This window comes from Arctopsyche grandis, chromosome 12, assembly GCF_051622035.1.
Source record: "Arctopsyche grandis isolate Sample6627 chromosome 12, ASM5162203v2, whole genome shotgun sequence".
Taxonomy (NCBI): domain Eukaryota; kingdom Metazoa; phylum Arthropoda; class Insecta; order Trichoptera; family Hydropsychidae; genus Arctopsyche; species Arctopsyche grandis.
In genome coordinates this window covers 26094255-26109037 of record NC_135366.1, presented here as the reverse complement: position 1 = coordinate 26109037, position 14783 = coordinate 26094255, and the positions used below count along the sequence as shown (strand labels likewise).

Sequence of the window (14783 nt, the reverse complement as noted above, 5' to 3'; positions counted from 1 at the left end):
GGTATGTAAAGGAGCTCATTACATCTAGTCATTCTATTTGGTACACGCAATGATAGTCTGCTCAATAATTGAGGACAGTCAATCGAGCCGTTAAGGATGTTCAAAATTGTTGAGATGTCAGCTATCTCCCTTCTTTTGACAAGAGGAAGTAGATGCTGACACCTACAAGCATCTTCATAGGAAGTATAGGTTAATCCAAAACGGCTACTGACGTACCTCAGGAATCTCTTCTGAATGCGCTCCAATCTGTCTCTTGCACCAGAGTAATCTGGGTTCCAAACTTGGGATGCAAACTCAACAATACTTCTTACGTATGCACAATATAGTATTTTGTATGATTTTATAGAAGTAAAGCATTTGGAGGACCGGATGACGAACCCGAGGGCCTTCGACGCTCGAGCTACAACATTGTCAATATGTTTACTAAAGGATAGATCAGAGTTTAAAAAGACTCCCAAATCCCTAATTTCCGATACCCTTGTGAGTCTATGTCCGTTAATTGAATGAGGAAAGTCAACTGGACATAGTTTTCTGGTGAAGGTTATGCAGGAGCATTTTGCTACATTAATTTCCAACTTATTTATGCTGCAATAAGCCTCTAGTCTGAACAAATCATCTTGTAGGGCCAAAGCATCATTTCGGTTGTCTATTCTCTTGAAAATCTTCATATCATCAGCAAATAATAGTACATTTGAATAGTACTTATGTATCTGACATGAAGCTAAAAAAGTTTAATCATCAACGAACTAATTAAAATTTGCACCGAAATCTTGTGTCATATTGAAGCGATGACAGCGAGACTTTACGTAGAAAAAAAGTAGGGATGCTTTTCATAATTTAAATATAAATTGGAAGGAATAAGTTCCAAAGCACTGGTCATTAAAGTTTGGAAAGGATGGAGATATCGCTCAAAAGCGCCCAATCACTGGGTTGGGCCGCATTGTACTGGCCGGGGTTCAAGCTTGCACTAAACAAGGCCGGTTGGGCTTACCGTTCACCTTCTTCAACACCGTTACGGACATATGATAACGTCGCTTTGCGAACAAACGCGGAAAACACCGGATTTCACACGTAGCGCATGTAAATAATTAAAACAATGATGCAACTTTATGGTAATAATCCTACAAAGCAAGAGAGCAAAAAATAGGTTGATAATAGTAATTGACAATAGTGAACCATTTTTTGTAGGTCAAAGCATCCTAGCCGCCTAATTCTGGTTATAATATATTTTTGAGAATTTGCATTAAATATAAACTGCATAAAAAACAAGATGTGAGTATATGTCTATTGATCCATTTTCTATTTCTATTATATAATCTTCATCCAATATGATATCATGTTTTATTCATGTTTTTAATTTTTATTCTTTTCTTTTTCATTTGTTTGTCTCTATGTACAATTTAATGTAATTTGTAAAAATCTATAATTGGGCTTAGATGTTATTTTATTTTGTTACATTTATTCTTTATTTTTATTCATTTCTACATCTGTTGTTTGTTGATTTCTCAATATATAAATACATGTATCAGATTTTCAGACATCTTTTCATGCGATATATGTACATATGTAAGTCACTCTACATCAAAATGACAGCTTGCCTTTTCGTACTAATGCTTTAATTTGCAAACGTCATTAATCAAAAAAAAAATACCATTTTAATTAAAACACATATTTTATATAAAATGGTTTCAGGGTAGGGATTTTTCTTAATAGAAAGTGAATCATCAAATACATATCGGAACATATAGGAAGCTGAATTGATCATCATATTAAATATAATAAATATGTGGAATTTCGAATTGTTAAATTCGCATTTAAAATGTAATGAAACTATACATAGACCTACTATTGAAACTACCATAGGAATACAAAAGAAAATTTCACGGTTTTCGATGAATAAGACATATCAAAAAGAGAACAGATGATTCCGATTGACAACCCTGAAAATCGAATGACAGGTAGAAATGTGACGGGCGACACAATTTACATAGTGTGACACAAGTACAAAAAGATTTTCCATTTGTATTTTTATTATACACAAACGTACGTATAACGGCGTTCATCCAATTTAGAATTGAAATTTTCATACCCAAGTCCATCTACAAAATTAAAATGGTATATTTTTATACGACCGCAGCTCGTACCATTCCCGGATGCCCGATTTTAGACCACTCTCGCACGGGTTTGAAATTAATGTTTAATTAAAATACGTACGATATTATGTGTGTGAAGATGTTCGCAAAAAATGTGTTATATATATGTAGGTACATAAATGTATGTACGAAAGATGGGAATGCGAGAAAACCGCGCCGCACAATTCGACGTTGAAAATAAACGTATTTTATTACGTCGTCGTCGTCATAGGATGTAGGCGTATGTTGCCGCGAGAAAAACGGAAAATAAGAAAACGCAAAAGGAACCGCGAAATCCATGGAAAATTCGCGACTCATTGTTCGCGCAAGAGAATTTCCTTTGTTATTCAATTTTCCTATATTACGCGCCGGGGACTCGTGCTTCAAAAAACTTACAAAGTTTACACGCCTCGTGTAAAATTTCTGGAATTTGAATCCGAATTGGAAATATTCTCTTTTTCTTCCCCTATATACATATGTACATATAGGTAATATAATATAATATGCAAATTTTCATATACATATGTATGTATATATAGCCAGCAGTATCGCTCAATGGTAGCGTGTATATTTAGCACCAAGTGATCAGTGAGTTAGATCCGCTATACTGCTGGTTAGATTTGGGGGTATTTGTGACTCCAAATCGATCAGAGTCTGCAAATTTTATCTGATCATTGTTGAAACGGTTCCTCAAAATTGGGAAAAAATCGTCTTTCCTGTTTTCACAAATCTTCTGTATTTATGGTGTGAATATTTTGTAAAAAATATTTACAAATCTAAAATCCATAGATGTCTCAATGGATTAATTATTTAATTAATTAACTGTTATTTCGTGTTCTTCAGCTTCTGAAAATTCAGTGATTTATGTAATAATAAATGCTGCATTATTTGTAATTAATTTTACAGGAAGGCGAATTGGGATCTTCCTGTCAAGCCTTCCTGGTATATATCTACAAATGTTATAATAAAATAAAATAATATCGCTATTCTGTGTGTTTGTCTATCAGTTTGTCTGAGATATTTAATTAATTAATTAATTTTTCTATTAGTTTTTTATATTGATTATATGTAGGTAGCTTTTACAAACAATTAAATATAAATATTAAATTAAATATATTTAAAAGGTATTTGAAAAAAAATCGACCGCGTGCGGATTGAATACTGCACCAAAACATTTCTTTTAATTTTTTATTTATTTAATAACTTATTATGCTAACCCCCTGCGATTATATTTCATCGGGAACGATACTAGTATTACATAATCATGCTAGATTATAATCCAATATTGAATATATGCAATTCCGAAGACAATTCCACAGATTTACAGAAGGATTAGAGCTTCGAGCACGAAACGGTCTTAGCGCCAGTACATACACGGAATAGCTAAAATCGTCGCCAAAGGATTCTCGAGATCTCAGGATCAAACATTCCATTCGCCAGGAGTATTTGCTCTGTTTCTAAACCTAAAGGATCCAAAATACTTTCCCGAAATGAGTTCAATCTCACTTGACGCGATGGAAAAACGACTGCAATACTCCCAGTCCAGATTACGATCCTAACTCCTTTTCGCAATTGATTTCAAATGTACGTAATGTTCCTATTTCCAGAAGTGTATCTATTTGGCAAATCGTTTGGAATGATATAGCTTTCAAACATCACAATTCTTAATTTTAAAGTTTGATATTCATACATACATACATACATTTATATGTGAGAGAAAATATCGATCATACAACCAACTGCAGCATATTTTACAGACAACGTTATATAAAATACAAATAAATATATTTTAAATAATCAGAATTTGCCAATTTTTCAGATTTTCATTGAAACAGTTCTTGTAAAATTGGCTTTCCTATCCAATTTTCTATTGCAAACCTTGAGTTATTGTTATATCTGAAAGTTTCGCCAGATTTCTTTCCGTATATGTCCCTGTGGATGATTATTGAATGTAAAAATTCGTATTGTTACATGAAAAACGTTATTAATCGTATCGTTTACGATGTTTGTAATGTAAAAAAAAGTATACTAAAAATCTTCAAAGCCTTCAGCATCCGAAAGATACCTACATATATAGCATTGATCAATTTTTGATCATAAAGTGATATGAACGACATTGTGTTCCTCATATAATTGTTATAACTGAAACTTTTAGATACGAACATTCAAGATTCCGAATCATCTCTCGTTCTGCTTTTAACACAATCTTTGTATAACCCCTTATATTATGCATCGTCCAAATTGTCGACGTTATTATGTATAATATAATACAAGCGTGTCGAACACTGGTGTCACCGGTTTATTACATTTATTACGCGATGTCAACCTTCAGTGACCAGTCACTAGCAGTCCTTCAACGATATGATTAATGTTCTGGGATATGACAACACTCCTTCCGTTCCGGTAAAAAATAAAAACATACGTAAACAGACTTTTAACATAGAAGAAGTGTAGTTCAAAGCCTTCACCTCTGAGCTAAATCGCGTCTTCGCAGTGCAATGGATGAGCAAAAAGAAGAAAAAGAATGAAGAAAAAAAAACAGTAAAAAGGTGACGAGGAGAAAGCCGTGGGTCGTTTATCATTCTGAGGGGTGGCCGGTGGCTCCATTCAATTTACTGAAAAGTCGTTCAGCTGAAGACCACCGAGAGGAATCATCTGTCAACAGCCACAAGACACAAGACTCGTATTTTATGTGTGGGGTGGGTGTGTGCGTATAAAAAGATGGACGTTTAAATAAAACATGGAAATGATGCAAATAAAAATTCAGGGGAATAAGATGTAATACGACCGATCAATCATTTGTCACTAACCATTTATACGACACTTTTATAGCACAATAGTTGAAATAAATCATATAATAAAAAAGTAAAAATACTATTGTAGTGAAAGTTTTTTGTAAGCAACCGGTTTAGTCCTTATCAAAAGAGGGCTGAGTAGACACTAGGCTAACGTTCAATAGTTATTGCATGCCTGGTAGCATTTCATTAGAAAATACACTAGTAGAAGTAGAAAATAATTATTTATATTTAGGTCAAATAATTGACATGTCCGGTAGTAAAGAAGAATAAATAAAGAGACGTATGAAATTAGGATCGAGTGCATATGGACGAATTAATGCGGTTTTTAAATCAAAAATGCCACTTTGCCTGAAGAAAATGATCTAATAAATATGTATGTAATACTTTGCCTGAATGCAATATGTGAATGTATTTGCCTGAAGAAAGATGTTTTTTGCCATTGATGAGGTATGGATGGGAAACTTGGACATTGAACACCAAGTTTCTACATAAAGTCCAATGAATTCAAAGAAGTATAGAACGTCGTATGTTTGGCATAACGAGGAATGACAGGAAACGGAATACGTGGGTAAGAAGTATGACAAGGGTTGTGGATATAGTATATAGAGTGAAAAAATTGAAATGGAAATGGCCGGAACAGGTGGCTAAAAGAATGGACGAAAGTTGGACAAAAGAAAAGCTAGAATGGTACCCTAGAAAATGCAACAGGGTAAAAGGAAGACTACAGGGAAGATGGGTAGACCACATTAGGAAAATGTGTGGAGTGAGATGGATAAGAGTTGCGCAAAACAGAGACGAGAGGAAGCGTGTTGGAGAGGCCTTCATCCATCAGTGGATGGTGTGATAACAGCAGTAGCAAAATCTATCATACAAATAGAAATAAGGTTATAAATTGACGTTAAATGACGTTAATGGCTAACAATGTTATATGCTCATCACTTGTCTATGTATGTTGATTTGGATCCTATAATTCCATATAAGATATTTAATAATCTGAATCTACACACATACATACATATGTATGTACATATATGATAAAGGTAGCAAGTATAGTTACTGGAACAAAAATAAAGACGTTAGTCGAATTCAAGAGACGTTCTCCGAGACATAATTCAACATTTCTGCATCGCAGGGGAGGGGTCGGCGAAAATAAGAGGATTCCTAAAGTTTTCGTCCTCTTTCGAGTGGGAGGATCTCGTGAGGAGGTTTGGGGGTGGGATGGGAGGCATTTCGCACTCGTAAAACGTCGATCCCCGGTCGACAATGTCAGTAAACATCCCAAATGGGGCAATCCGTCTTTTTGTTTTCGGTATTAGGCGTCTGCTGCGAACGCGAGCCCGCGCTCAAAGGGTTGAGACGAAGGGGTGGCGAATATTCGACGGGGGGTGGGACGGGGATGGAGGAGATAGGGTGCCCGGAATATGTCGCTTTCGATTACCCCCTAAATGATAAATAGACAATTTACGTTCGCACAACGCGGACATTAAATACGACCTTAGGAGTGTTGGGCGTGCACTGGCCCAAACTGCTAACGGCCTTTATTTCTCTTTGCCTTGCTTCTTCGGAGATTTGCGAAAATTCGCAGGCGGATACTGAGCTCTATATCTATCTACATATGTGTATGTATCTATTGAGTACTAAAAATTTTATTTATTTTGGAACGTTTCCAAAATTCGGCGATGAATCGCAGTTGAGGTACTTTCAAAGTTAATCTGATTAGTACATAGGATTCAAATCAGTCAAAATATCGAGTCATCACAAAATTTCATCTCTTGTTACTACATGAAGTTCCATTACAACATATTTATTAGAAATAAAAATGAGAACATTGCACATTTTGATTCCTTTATGAGCCGACAAAAATACACACACATACAAAAACCTTTAGGTTAATCATTAAATCACCAAACCTTATAATGATACATCGATATGTTTCGGTATACAAACTTTTATCATATCATTTCAAGGATTGAATCAACAATTCTGCTTCTATTATTGTTATGTAATGCGGTTATTCAGTTATAGAAATTATCTTGAGGAGAAAACATTTTCGCGGTTATTAATCAAGCCAATATTATCTCACTGATTACTACTTACTTTGAGATTTTTTTAATACTGAAGTATTTATTTTGATTGCAAAAGATGCATGACAAATTTAAGAATGCAGTTTGTTGAATTCGATCATTGATGATCTTATTAATGCTAATTTTAAAATGTTTGCAATATGTAAAAAGACGATTATTAAGTTAGTTGTTTATTTGCGGTTTTTCAATATAGTATTCCAAAAACATGTTTTTGTTTGTGGTATAGTGGAATATCCGTGTAAATAATCTAACGTTAACCCTTCAACGTATAATATGGTTATGAAAAAATCTTTTTTTTTTTAATGCAAAGGATGTGATGAATATCGCATTTACAATTCAATCTTTTTGAATTTCCTGCGCCCAAATTCCCAAGAGCTATCCTGATACAATATAAAAGATTCAAAGATTCGTTCAAAAATTTTGCAACAAAGATTATTAAATCAAATTATAAATTTTACATATTTTCTATTATTTACGTCGTACTACAAACCCACCGTGCATTCGAACGCTAGCTAGTTAACTGATATGATAAAATGCAAATGGATGGCGAATGGTTATAAATGATGATAATTATAAACATAGATATGACAAAATAAAATAAAACAGATACATTTAAATGTTTGTTTTCGGTAAATAATTATACATACATATGTTTCAATCCGACGACAAAAGGGTTAAGATACGCTTATCTATAGTAGTAAAACCGAAGAATGATAGTGCTCGACAGCATTCACTGCATATCTTTCCCATTGGTAAGTCTGATTGTGTTACACTTGGCATTTATATTTACGCGGCATTTATGATGATGATTTATAACTTTTAATTTTCTCCCAGGAGAAAGTAAAGAAAAAAATCAGAATCATGTTATTCGAAGTAAAGCCGAAACCCAATTTTGCTCAAGAACGAATCGAATTTTTGTATGAGGGCGCGAAACAAAAAAGATTCTGCGACGTCTTATTTACTGTTGGAGACAAAAGGTATCTTTATTCGAATCAAGAAATATTTGAATCCAAATTGTGTTGTGAGTTTTAATCATAATTTTTCATAATTGCAGCTACGGTGCTCACAAGGTCGTATTATCGGCGACAACCGAATTCTTTGAGAGTAGCCAAAACAATTTGAATGCTATTTTCTCTAAGTATGATGCCGAAGTTATCGATGCGATGATAAAGTTTTGTTACCTTGGAGAAATATGTACGAGTTCATATATATTTATATATACACATATCTAAGATTATTCAACCAAAACGCATGTCTTGTCATTCATGTGATAATTTCAATATAATTTCAGATATAGAACAACGTCACAAAGAAAAGTTATTCGATTTAGCCAAACGACTGGCAGTGATAATTCCACCGATATACGTAACGGTCGATCTTTCTAACTGTCTGGAAGCTTTCCAACTAACAGATGATCCCGAATTGCAAAAACAGGCGATGGATTTGATTCTGGCAAACTTTGAGGAGGTGAGTGTTGATTAAAATAATAATATACAATGACTTTAATATTTTTCAACTTCATTTCTGTTTTAGTTGTACAAAAAGCCCAATTTTTTCGATCTAGTAGACTCTGAACTGATTGAAATCATAAAATCGGATGATTTGATCGTGACTTCAGAAGAGGACGTATTTAGGTCTGTAGAATTATGGGTAAATCATGATAAAGAAAACCGTAAAAATAAATTGCCACAACTGATGAGTGGCGTGAGGTTATCCTTGATTCCGTTGGAGGTAATTTAGATTTATTGAATGTTATATAATTTATTGAAAAAAAATCGTTCGAATTACGCTTTATATATTTCAGGTACTTGTCGCCGACGTAACGGATTTCTTTAGTTCGTGTAAAGAGTGTAAGAACCCTGTTAGAAACGCAATTCTAAACGTTAAATCACCTACAAGTCAAAAAGAAACCGCTCGTAAACAAAAACCAAATTGAAATACACTAATGAATTTGCTTTGTATCTAAACGTTTGAATAAATATGAAATAACTTCAAATTTTTTTTTTATATATATTGTATATTATCAAAAGAGAAGGTGGACAAAGTCAAAGACTACAACGTTAAATACCTGTAACAAATAATATATGTATGTAGATACCCTTTCTCACCCACAGGCTCCACTTCTTCCACATATTCCAAGCATATCTCTCACATCCCTGCCTACATTGAATGTTACTTAAGATCCTCGCGTTCAAAACCCAGCTTCTCTCCATTCACAACGCTGAATCGAATATTATAATTCAGCCCCGAGTTAATTACCTCATCCTTTGAGTTCCATCCCTCACGCATTATCATTATAGGTTATATTAAATTATGGCACATGAGCGACACGTATCACATAATACCTTTTACGTCAGATGACGCTAATTGCCCGTACCACGCGACTGGAATAACTCGCAACACTACCTGTCCCAAAAGGCACACAAAAACCCCATTTTTCTTCTCCGTCGCGTAATAGCGTTAAAAACCCTTTCCTTACCTGCTTTTTTTTTTTTTTTTTTTTTCATTTTTTCCTCTTTTCCTAAGCTCGTATGCCTTCGTCCTTCCACTTAGAGTGGATCGTGTAGCCGTTGACAAGTACAAGCGCTCCTCTATCTACCCGAATCCCTAATGGATACAAATATCCCGAGCTCGCGCGCTTATGGCGCCTTTCTCATTTTTCCCTCTCGTAATGTACGGTTCATCATCTTTTTGCCATTTTCCGCGAACGCTGTTTTCAAACAAAAATCAAAAAAAAAAAGAAGAAAAATCAAACAAGAGAAAACTGCCACTTGACCGATTGACGGCTCTTCACTATACATATATGACTTACGTATATATAACGTCAATATATATAAATAACTGTTTTATTTAATAAAGCTTAAACTTCCAGTTAAATACACTAAAAGGTTTCTGGGAAACGCATAAAACTCGATTCTATAAAGTAAATGTACTACGTCCGGTTGCGGTAAAAATATTTAAAAAACATTAGTGTATAATATTCTAATTTCTAATACAGGTAAAATTATTTCAGTCTGATTCGTTGAGCAATTTCGTAGATAATTGAATTCAAAAACTTATTAAAAAAATGGTAAACCTATGAAAGGGGAAGCCATTTCCGGTCAAGTTAAAAATTAAAAAAAAAATTAAGTGGTATCGATTGATGGATTCTGAATAAAAAACTAAAGTTCGAATTTTCGCATGATCACAAAACTTTGATCTTAAACTAAAAAGGCTTTGGCGCCAATTCAGAAGGTAGCCATAGCGGTAAGCCAAAGCGTTGTGATGCTTATAAAATAAAAATAAGAGGAAGAGAAAAAAAAATACATAAACGTGATGAAAATCTTGGAAAAGCGTGAAAATTTTCAACGCTTTTATTAAGTAGTCAATAAATACACTGTCGGAAAGCCATCGTTCAAGCTGTGCAGAGCGAAACGATACTGTGCGACAATTCAAGATTTGAGAATAAGCGGAAAAGCACACCCATCACTCTCGCACGAACGCCGATACTGTAAAGAAAATCCAGACACCCTTAGGGCTTCTAAATTCGGCAACGCGAATTTTCCGCGCACACAACGTATTGTCGTGCCCGAGCATAATGCGTCGTAGCTCGCAGCACGGCACACCAATAAATACTTAACCGCATATTTACCGCGCCGACGGGTATTTGGGAAAGCGATATGAAAATTTTTCGTACGAAACAGAATAAAGGGGAATTAATTCCGGTTGAGATGATGTCAGGCATCGCAACGCCGCGGGAAAACCGGAGAAAACGAATAATGAGACGCGCGCGTGGCGCCAGAAGACTTTCCAATCGAGTTAAGAAAAACGAAAGCGGGACCATTTTCTGGGAGTTTTCTCCGAAGAAATGTATTTTTTTTTCGCTTGTGCTCGCAACCTCTCCTCCATTCGGCGCCCTTGAGCGGGAAAATCTCAAGGAAAGGGCTTTTTTACCATGATTTTTTATCACTTATTTTGCGCCCGCGTACAAATGGCGATATTCGATTTGGAGAAATGTAAAATGAGTTAACAATTTGCCATCATATTGACTTGGCCGTATTATATTATACATACGCTTTTTATAAAGCAGACGTCCTCAACCGTATAATAACCATATGTAAAAAATGAGAAACTTTTGAGTAGAGAAGGGGCGGTAGATAGCCGCGTTTCGATAGCTAGCTGACATCACTTTGATCTGACACAGGATTCCGATGTTAATTTTAATAAGTTCGTTTATGATTAAATTCTTTAAGCTTCATGTCGGAGACATTAGCTTACTTCAATTTTAGTAACAAACAATCGGGTACGACTAGGCGAGAAGAAGACAATCACTTCATGATCACAGACAGACAGATCGGGGATAGAGAGGGGGGTGAGAATGCGGTGGGGATGAGCGTATATGGAGCCGACTATGAGCGACAATAGCCTTGAGCTAACACTCGCCCTATTCCATACAAACTTTCAGACAGTTTTACAAAAAATACATTTAAACAATAATAAACTAGATCATTAAAACGTTATCAGTGATCGATTTTGAGTTCGAATCAGTCAAAATCTCGAGTTCGAATTTTCGCATGATCACAAAACTTCATCTATTGTTACAACGTACATAGATAAAGTAAAAAACAATAGCAGATGAATTAAAAATATCAAATAATAAAATACAAAGTAGGGGAATGTCTTGCAGCTATAGCCAGTACCAGTATATAAGAACCAACCGCAAATACAAAACATCCCTGCGAGGCCCAAATGGAAGAGAAAATATGAAAATTACACTCATACATATCACATTCAATATGAAAATAATGATGAGTGCAGGCTAACAGACAAATAGGTTAAAATAATATCCGATATAAGATAAGATCCAGTTGACTTTCCTCATTCAATTAACGGACATAGACTCACAAGGGTATCGGAAATTAGGGATTTGGGAGTCTTTTTAAACTCTGATCTATCCTTTAGTAAACATATTGACAATGTTGTAGCTCGAGCGTCGAAGGCCCTCGGGTTCGTCATCCGGTCCTCCAAATGCTTTACTTCTATAAAATCATACAAAATACTATATTGTGCATACGTAAGAAGTATTGTTGAGTTTGCATCCCAAGTTTGGAACCCAGATTACTCTGGTGCAAGAGACAGATTGGAGCGCATTCAGAAGAGATTCCTGAGGTACGTCAGTAACCGTTTTGGATTAACCTATACTTCCTATGAAGATGCTTGTAGGTGTCAGCATCTACTTCCTCTTGTCAAAAGAAGGGAGATAGCTGACATCTCAACAATTTTGAACATCCTTAACGGCTCGATTGACTGTCCTCAATTATTGAGCAGACTATCATTGCGTGTACCAAATAGAATGACTAGATGTAATGAGCTCCTTTACATACCTAATACTTTTTCTAATTATGGAAGAAGCTCATTCATCTGGCGTGCAAGCTCCACCGTCAACACACTAATCTTAACAATTTCTATGTTTGACTTATTTAATATTAATGCTATACAAGCTAGAGTAATTATTGCAAATTTGTTTTTCGATGATTAATTTTAATGAAAGTTTATGATTATGATTATGAATTTTTATTTTGATGTATTTATTTTGTCTTTTTGTTTTTTGTTATATATTATATTTTTTATATTATTTCATAATTTTTATCATATTATTATTCTTATTATTCTGATATTTTTATTATACTGTTATTTCTATTTTTTTTTCTTTTTTTGTTTTCTTTAACTATCTTACTCTATTATCATTTTTGTTTCTTATTTTAAATGTTTGAGCTTTTCTTTTTTTACCTATATGTGAAAATTATTAATGGTTTACTTAACATAATTATATTTTTTTTACTATCAATCTAATAAACTGTAAACTGTAAATTTTCCAAATAAATAAAATAAAATAAAATAAATAACCTAAGCTCACTGAGGTGGAAAATATCACATTCAGGCTCAGCAGCAAAGATTTCATTGCGAAGTCGGATAGATCTTGAAATAGGAGCCATTCGATAAAGAACTGTGCGAGCAGAAGGTATAGAGATCAAATGATGATGTCTACCAAGAACATAATTACATATTAGGGACATTAAGTCCGGAATGTTACAGCAACAACGGGCATGACGTATTACTACGTATGTAGAAGCTGGAGAACAAAACAAATTATTGAAAAATTTCTCCGAAGTTATATATGGAATTATACCCATGAATGACCAAAAACAAAGGAGTGGTGTAGACATATGGGTAATAGCAATACTTTTTCCTAAAAATATGATTATGATAATCTTCATACATTTTCCACACGACTTTTGGACAATACAACGAACTCAACAAGTCACTTGATCAATTAATAACTATCATTACAAAGCATATATCTTGCTCTATTCAACAATATGAGTATAACTGAATATATGTACTTTAAAGAATAGACGCAACTCTGCGTCAAAATAAGAGCCTCTACGTCACAGAAACTTCCCCACATTATACCACCAACTTCCATACAAAGTAATAAGAAATGTATACCGTTGAACTTTCAAAACAATACACAAACAAACACACCTCTTACAAAGTTATAATCCTTATATACACGTTGCGCAAAAAATCAGATCGGAGGATGTCGGATACACTGGATTTACTCATTACCCGGAATCATCTCGGGATTATTGGATTTCCCTCAGATGACGTACACGATGAGATTGGATGCGAAAAAGTGGATCGGTCGACCCTTTTGCCGAAAATGCGATCGATGGTGCCTCGGATACGGGAACAAAAGAGACACCTTGGGGCAAACAAGATGCCGAAGATATGAAATTCATTTGACGGCGGCCAGCTTCCCCCTCGGGCTCCTGGGGAAGTTCGCTTGACCTTTCTATCTGCCTTTTCAAACAAATTCGCTTTTCTGGAGAGGCCCTAATTTCCTGCGATTTGACGACGCGGGAATTTTTTCTCCCGTTAAATAAACAGGAGACGCTTCTTAGAAAGCTGTTCTTCTCGGAATTACTCGAGGTACATACTCGAATATAAAGTGGGATTATACATAAAAGACTACGCGGATACTTAGCACGTGTATCTTAATAATACTACACTAATGAAATAATCATTTCAAACTCTCCTACTTTAATTAGTTTGGTGGTTTGTTTATATATTTTTTATTATATACATATTGTTATGTACCTCGCTTATCAATGTAGTCGACTAACCAGTAGGGATAATACACACCATTCATTAAAAGCACACCTTAAACACTGACTAACCAAAATTGAACAACACGTGTCTTCAACACTTCATTTAAAGAATAGTATATAAACTCATTACTGTTAGAATTTAAGTAAGTCATAACCATTAAGACTTCGAGAGTGATAGTCATCAACATCGACTCCAAGAGTGGTTTTCGATACCATCGAGACTCCGAGAGTAGCAATCAACACCTCAGCAGCAAAACAAAGTTAAATAGTGAAGTAAAGTTAAAATGAAACAGTTCTACGTATCTCATTTAAATTCTCCGTTCCATAATTAAATTCTACCAATAAGATAAATGTAACGTAATAATAATAATAAAAATATCTTTCTTAGTTAACCAAGTAGTTTAAAAAAAGGAAAAAAATATTTAATCTTTCATTGGAACGTGACATACATATACCAGCAAGGCCTAACAGATAAACCCCAATGTGCCTTCCTGGCCAATTATATTGGCGCTGAATTATGATACATTGAAAACTCAAAATTAACGAGACATCTATGAATTTTAATAATTCCGATAATGATTGGGAATAAAAAATAAATAATAAAAAAATAATTTTGAC

General features: G+C 34.5%; 2 protein-coding genes across 2 annotated transcripts in view; one reads left to right on the top strand and one right to left on the bottom strand.

Moving 5' to 3' along the window:
• The window catches only part of rg (A kinase anchor protein rugose), a 748758-nt gene that overhangs the window by 440874 nt on the left and 293101 nt on the right, over window positions 1–14783 (bottom strand). The window lies entirely within an intron of this gene.
• Window positions 7725–9008, top strand: LOC143920135 (kelch-like protein 20). Its single transcript, XM_077442852.1, has 6 exons — window positions 7725–7766; window positions 7849–7991; window positions 8069–8208; window positions 8306–8481; window positions 8548–8745; window positions 8819–9008. The coding sequence occupies exons 1-6, from the start codon at window positions 7725–7727 to the stop codon at window positions 8948–8950; spliced, it is 831 nt and encodes a 276-aa protein (XP_077298978.1). The 3' UTR covers window positions 8951–9008.

Bases quoted from the DNA above. Each gene is read 5' to 3' on its own strand.
- LOC143920135 (XM_077442852.1), top strand. From the start codon at position 7,725: ATGATAGTGCTCGACAGCATTCACTGCATATCTTTCCCATTG. The intron at 7,767-7,848 runs GTAAGTCTGATT...ATTTTCTCCCAG, and splicing joins ACTGCATATCTTTCCCATTG to GAGAAAGTAAAGAAAAAAAT. The intron at 8,209-8,305 runs GTACGAGTTCAT...ATATAATTTCAG, and splicing joins TTGTTACCTTGGAGAAATAT to ATATAGAACAACGTCACAAA.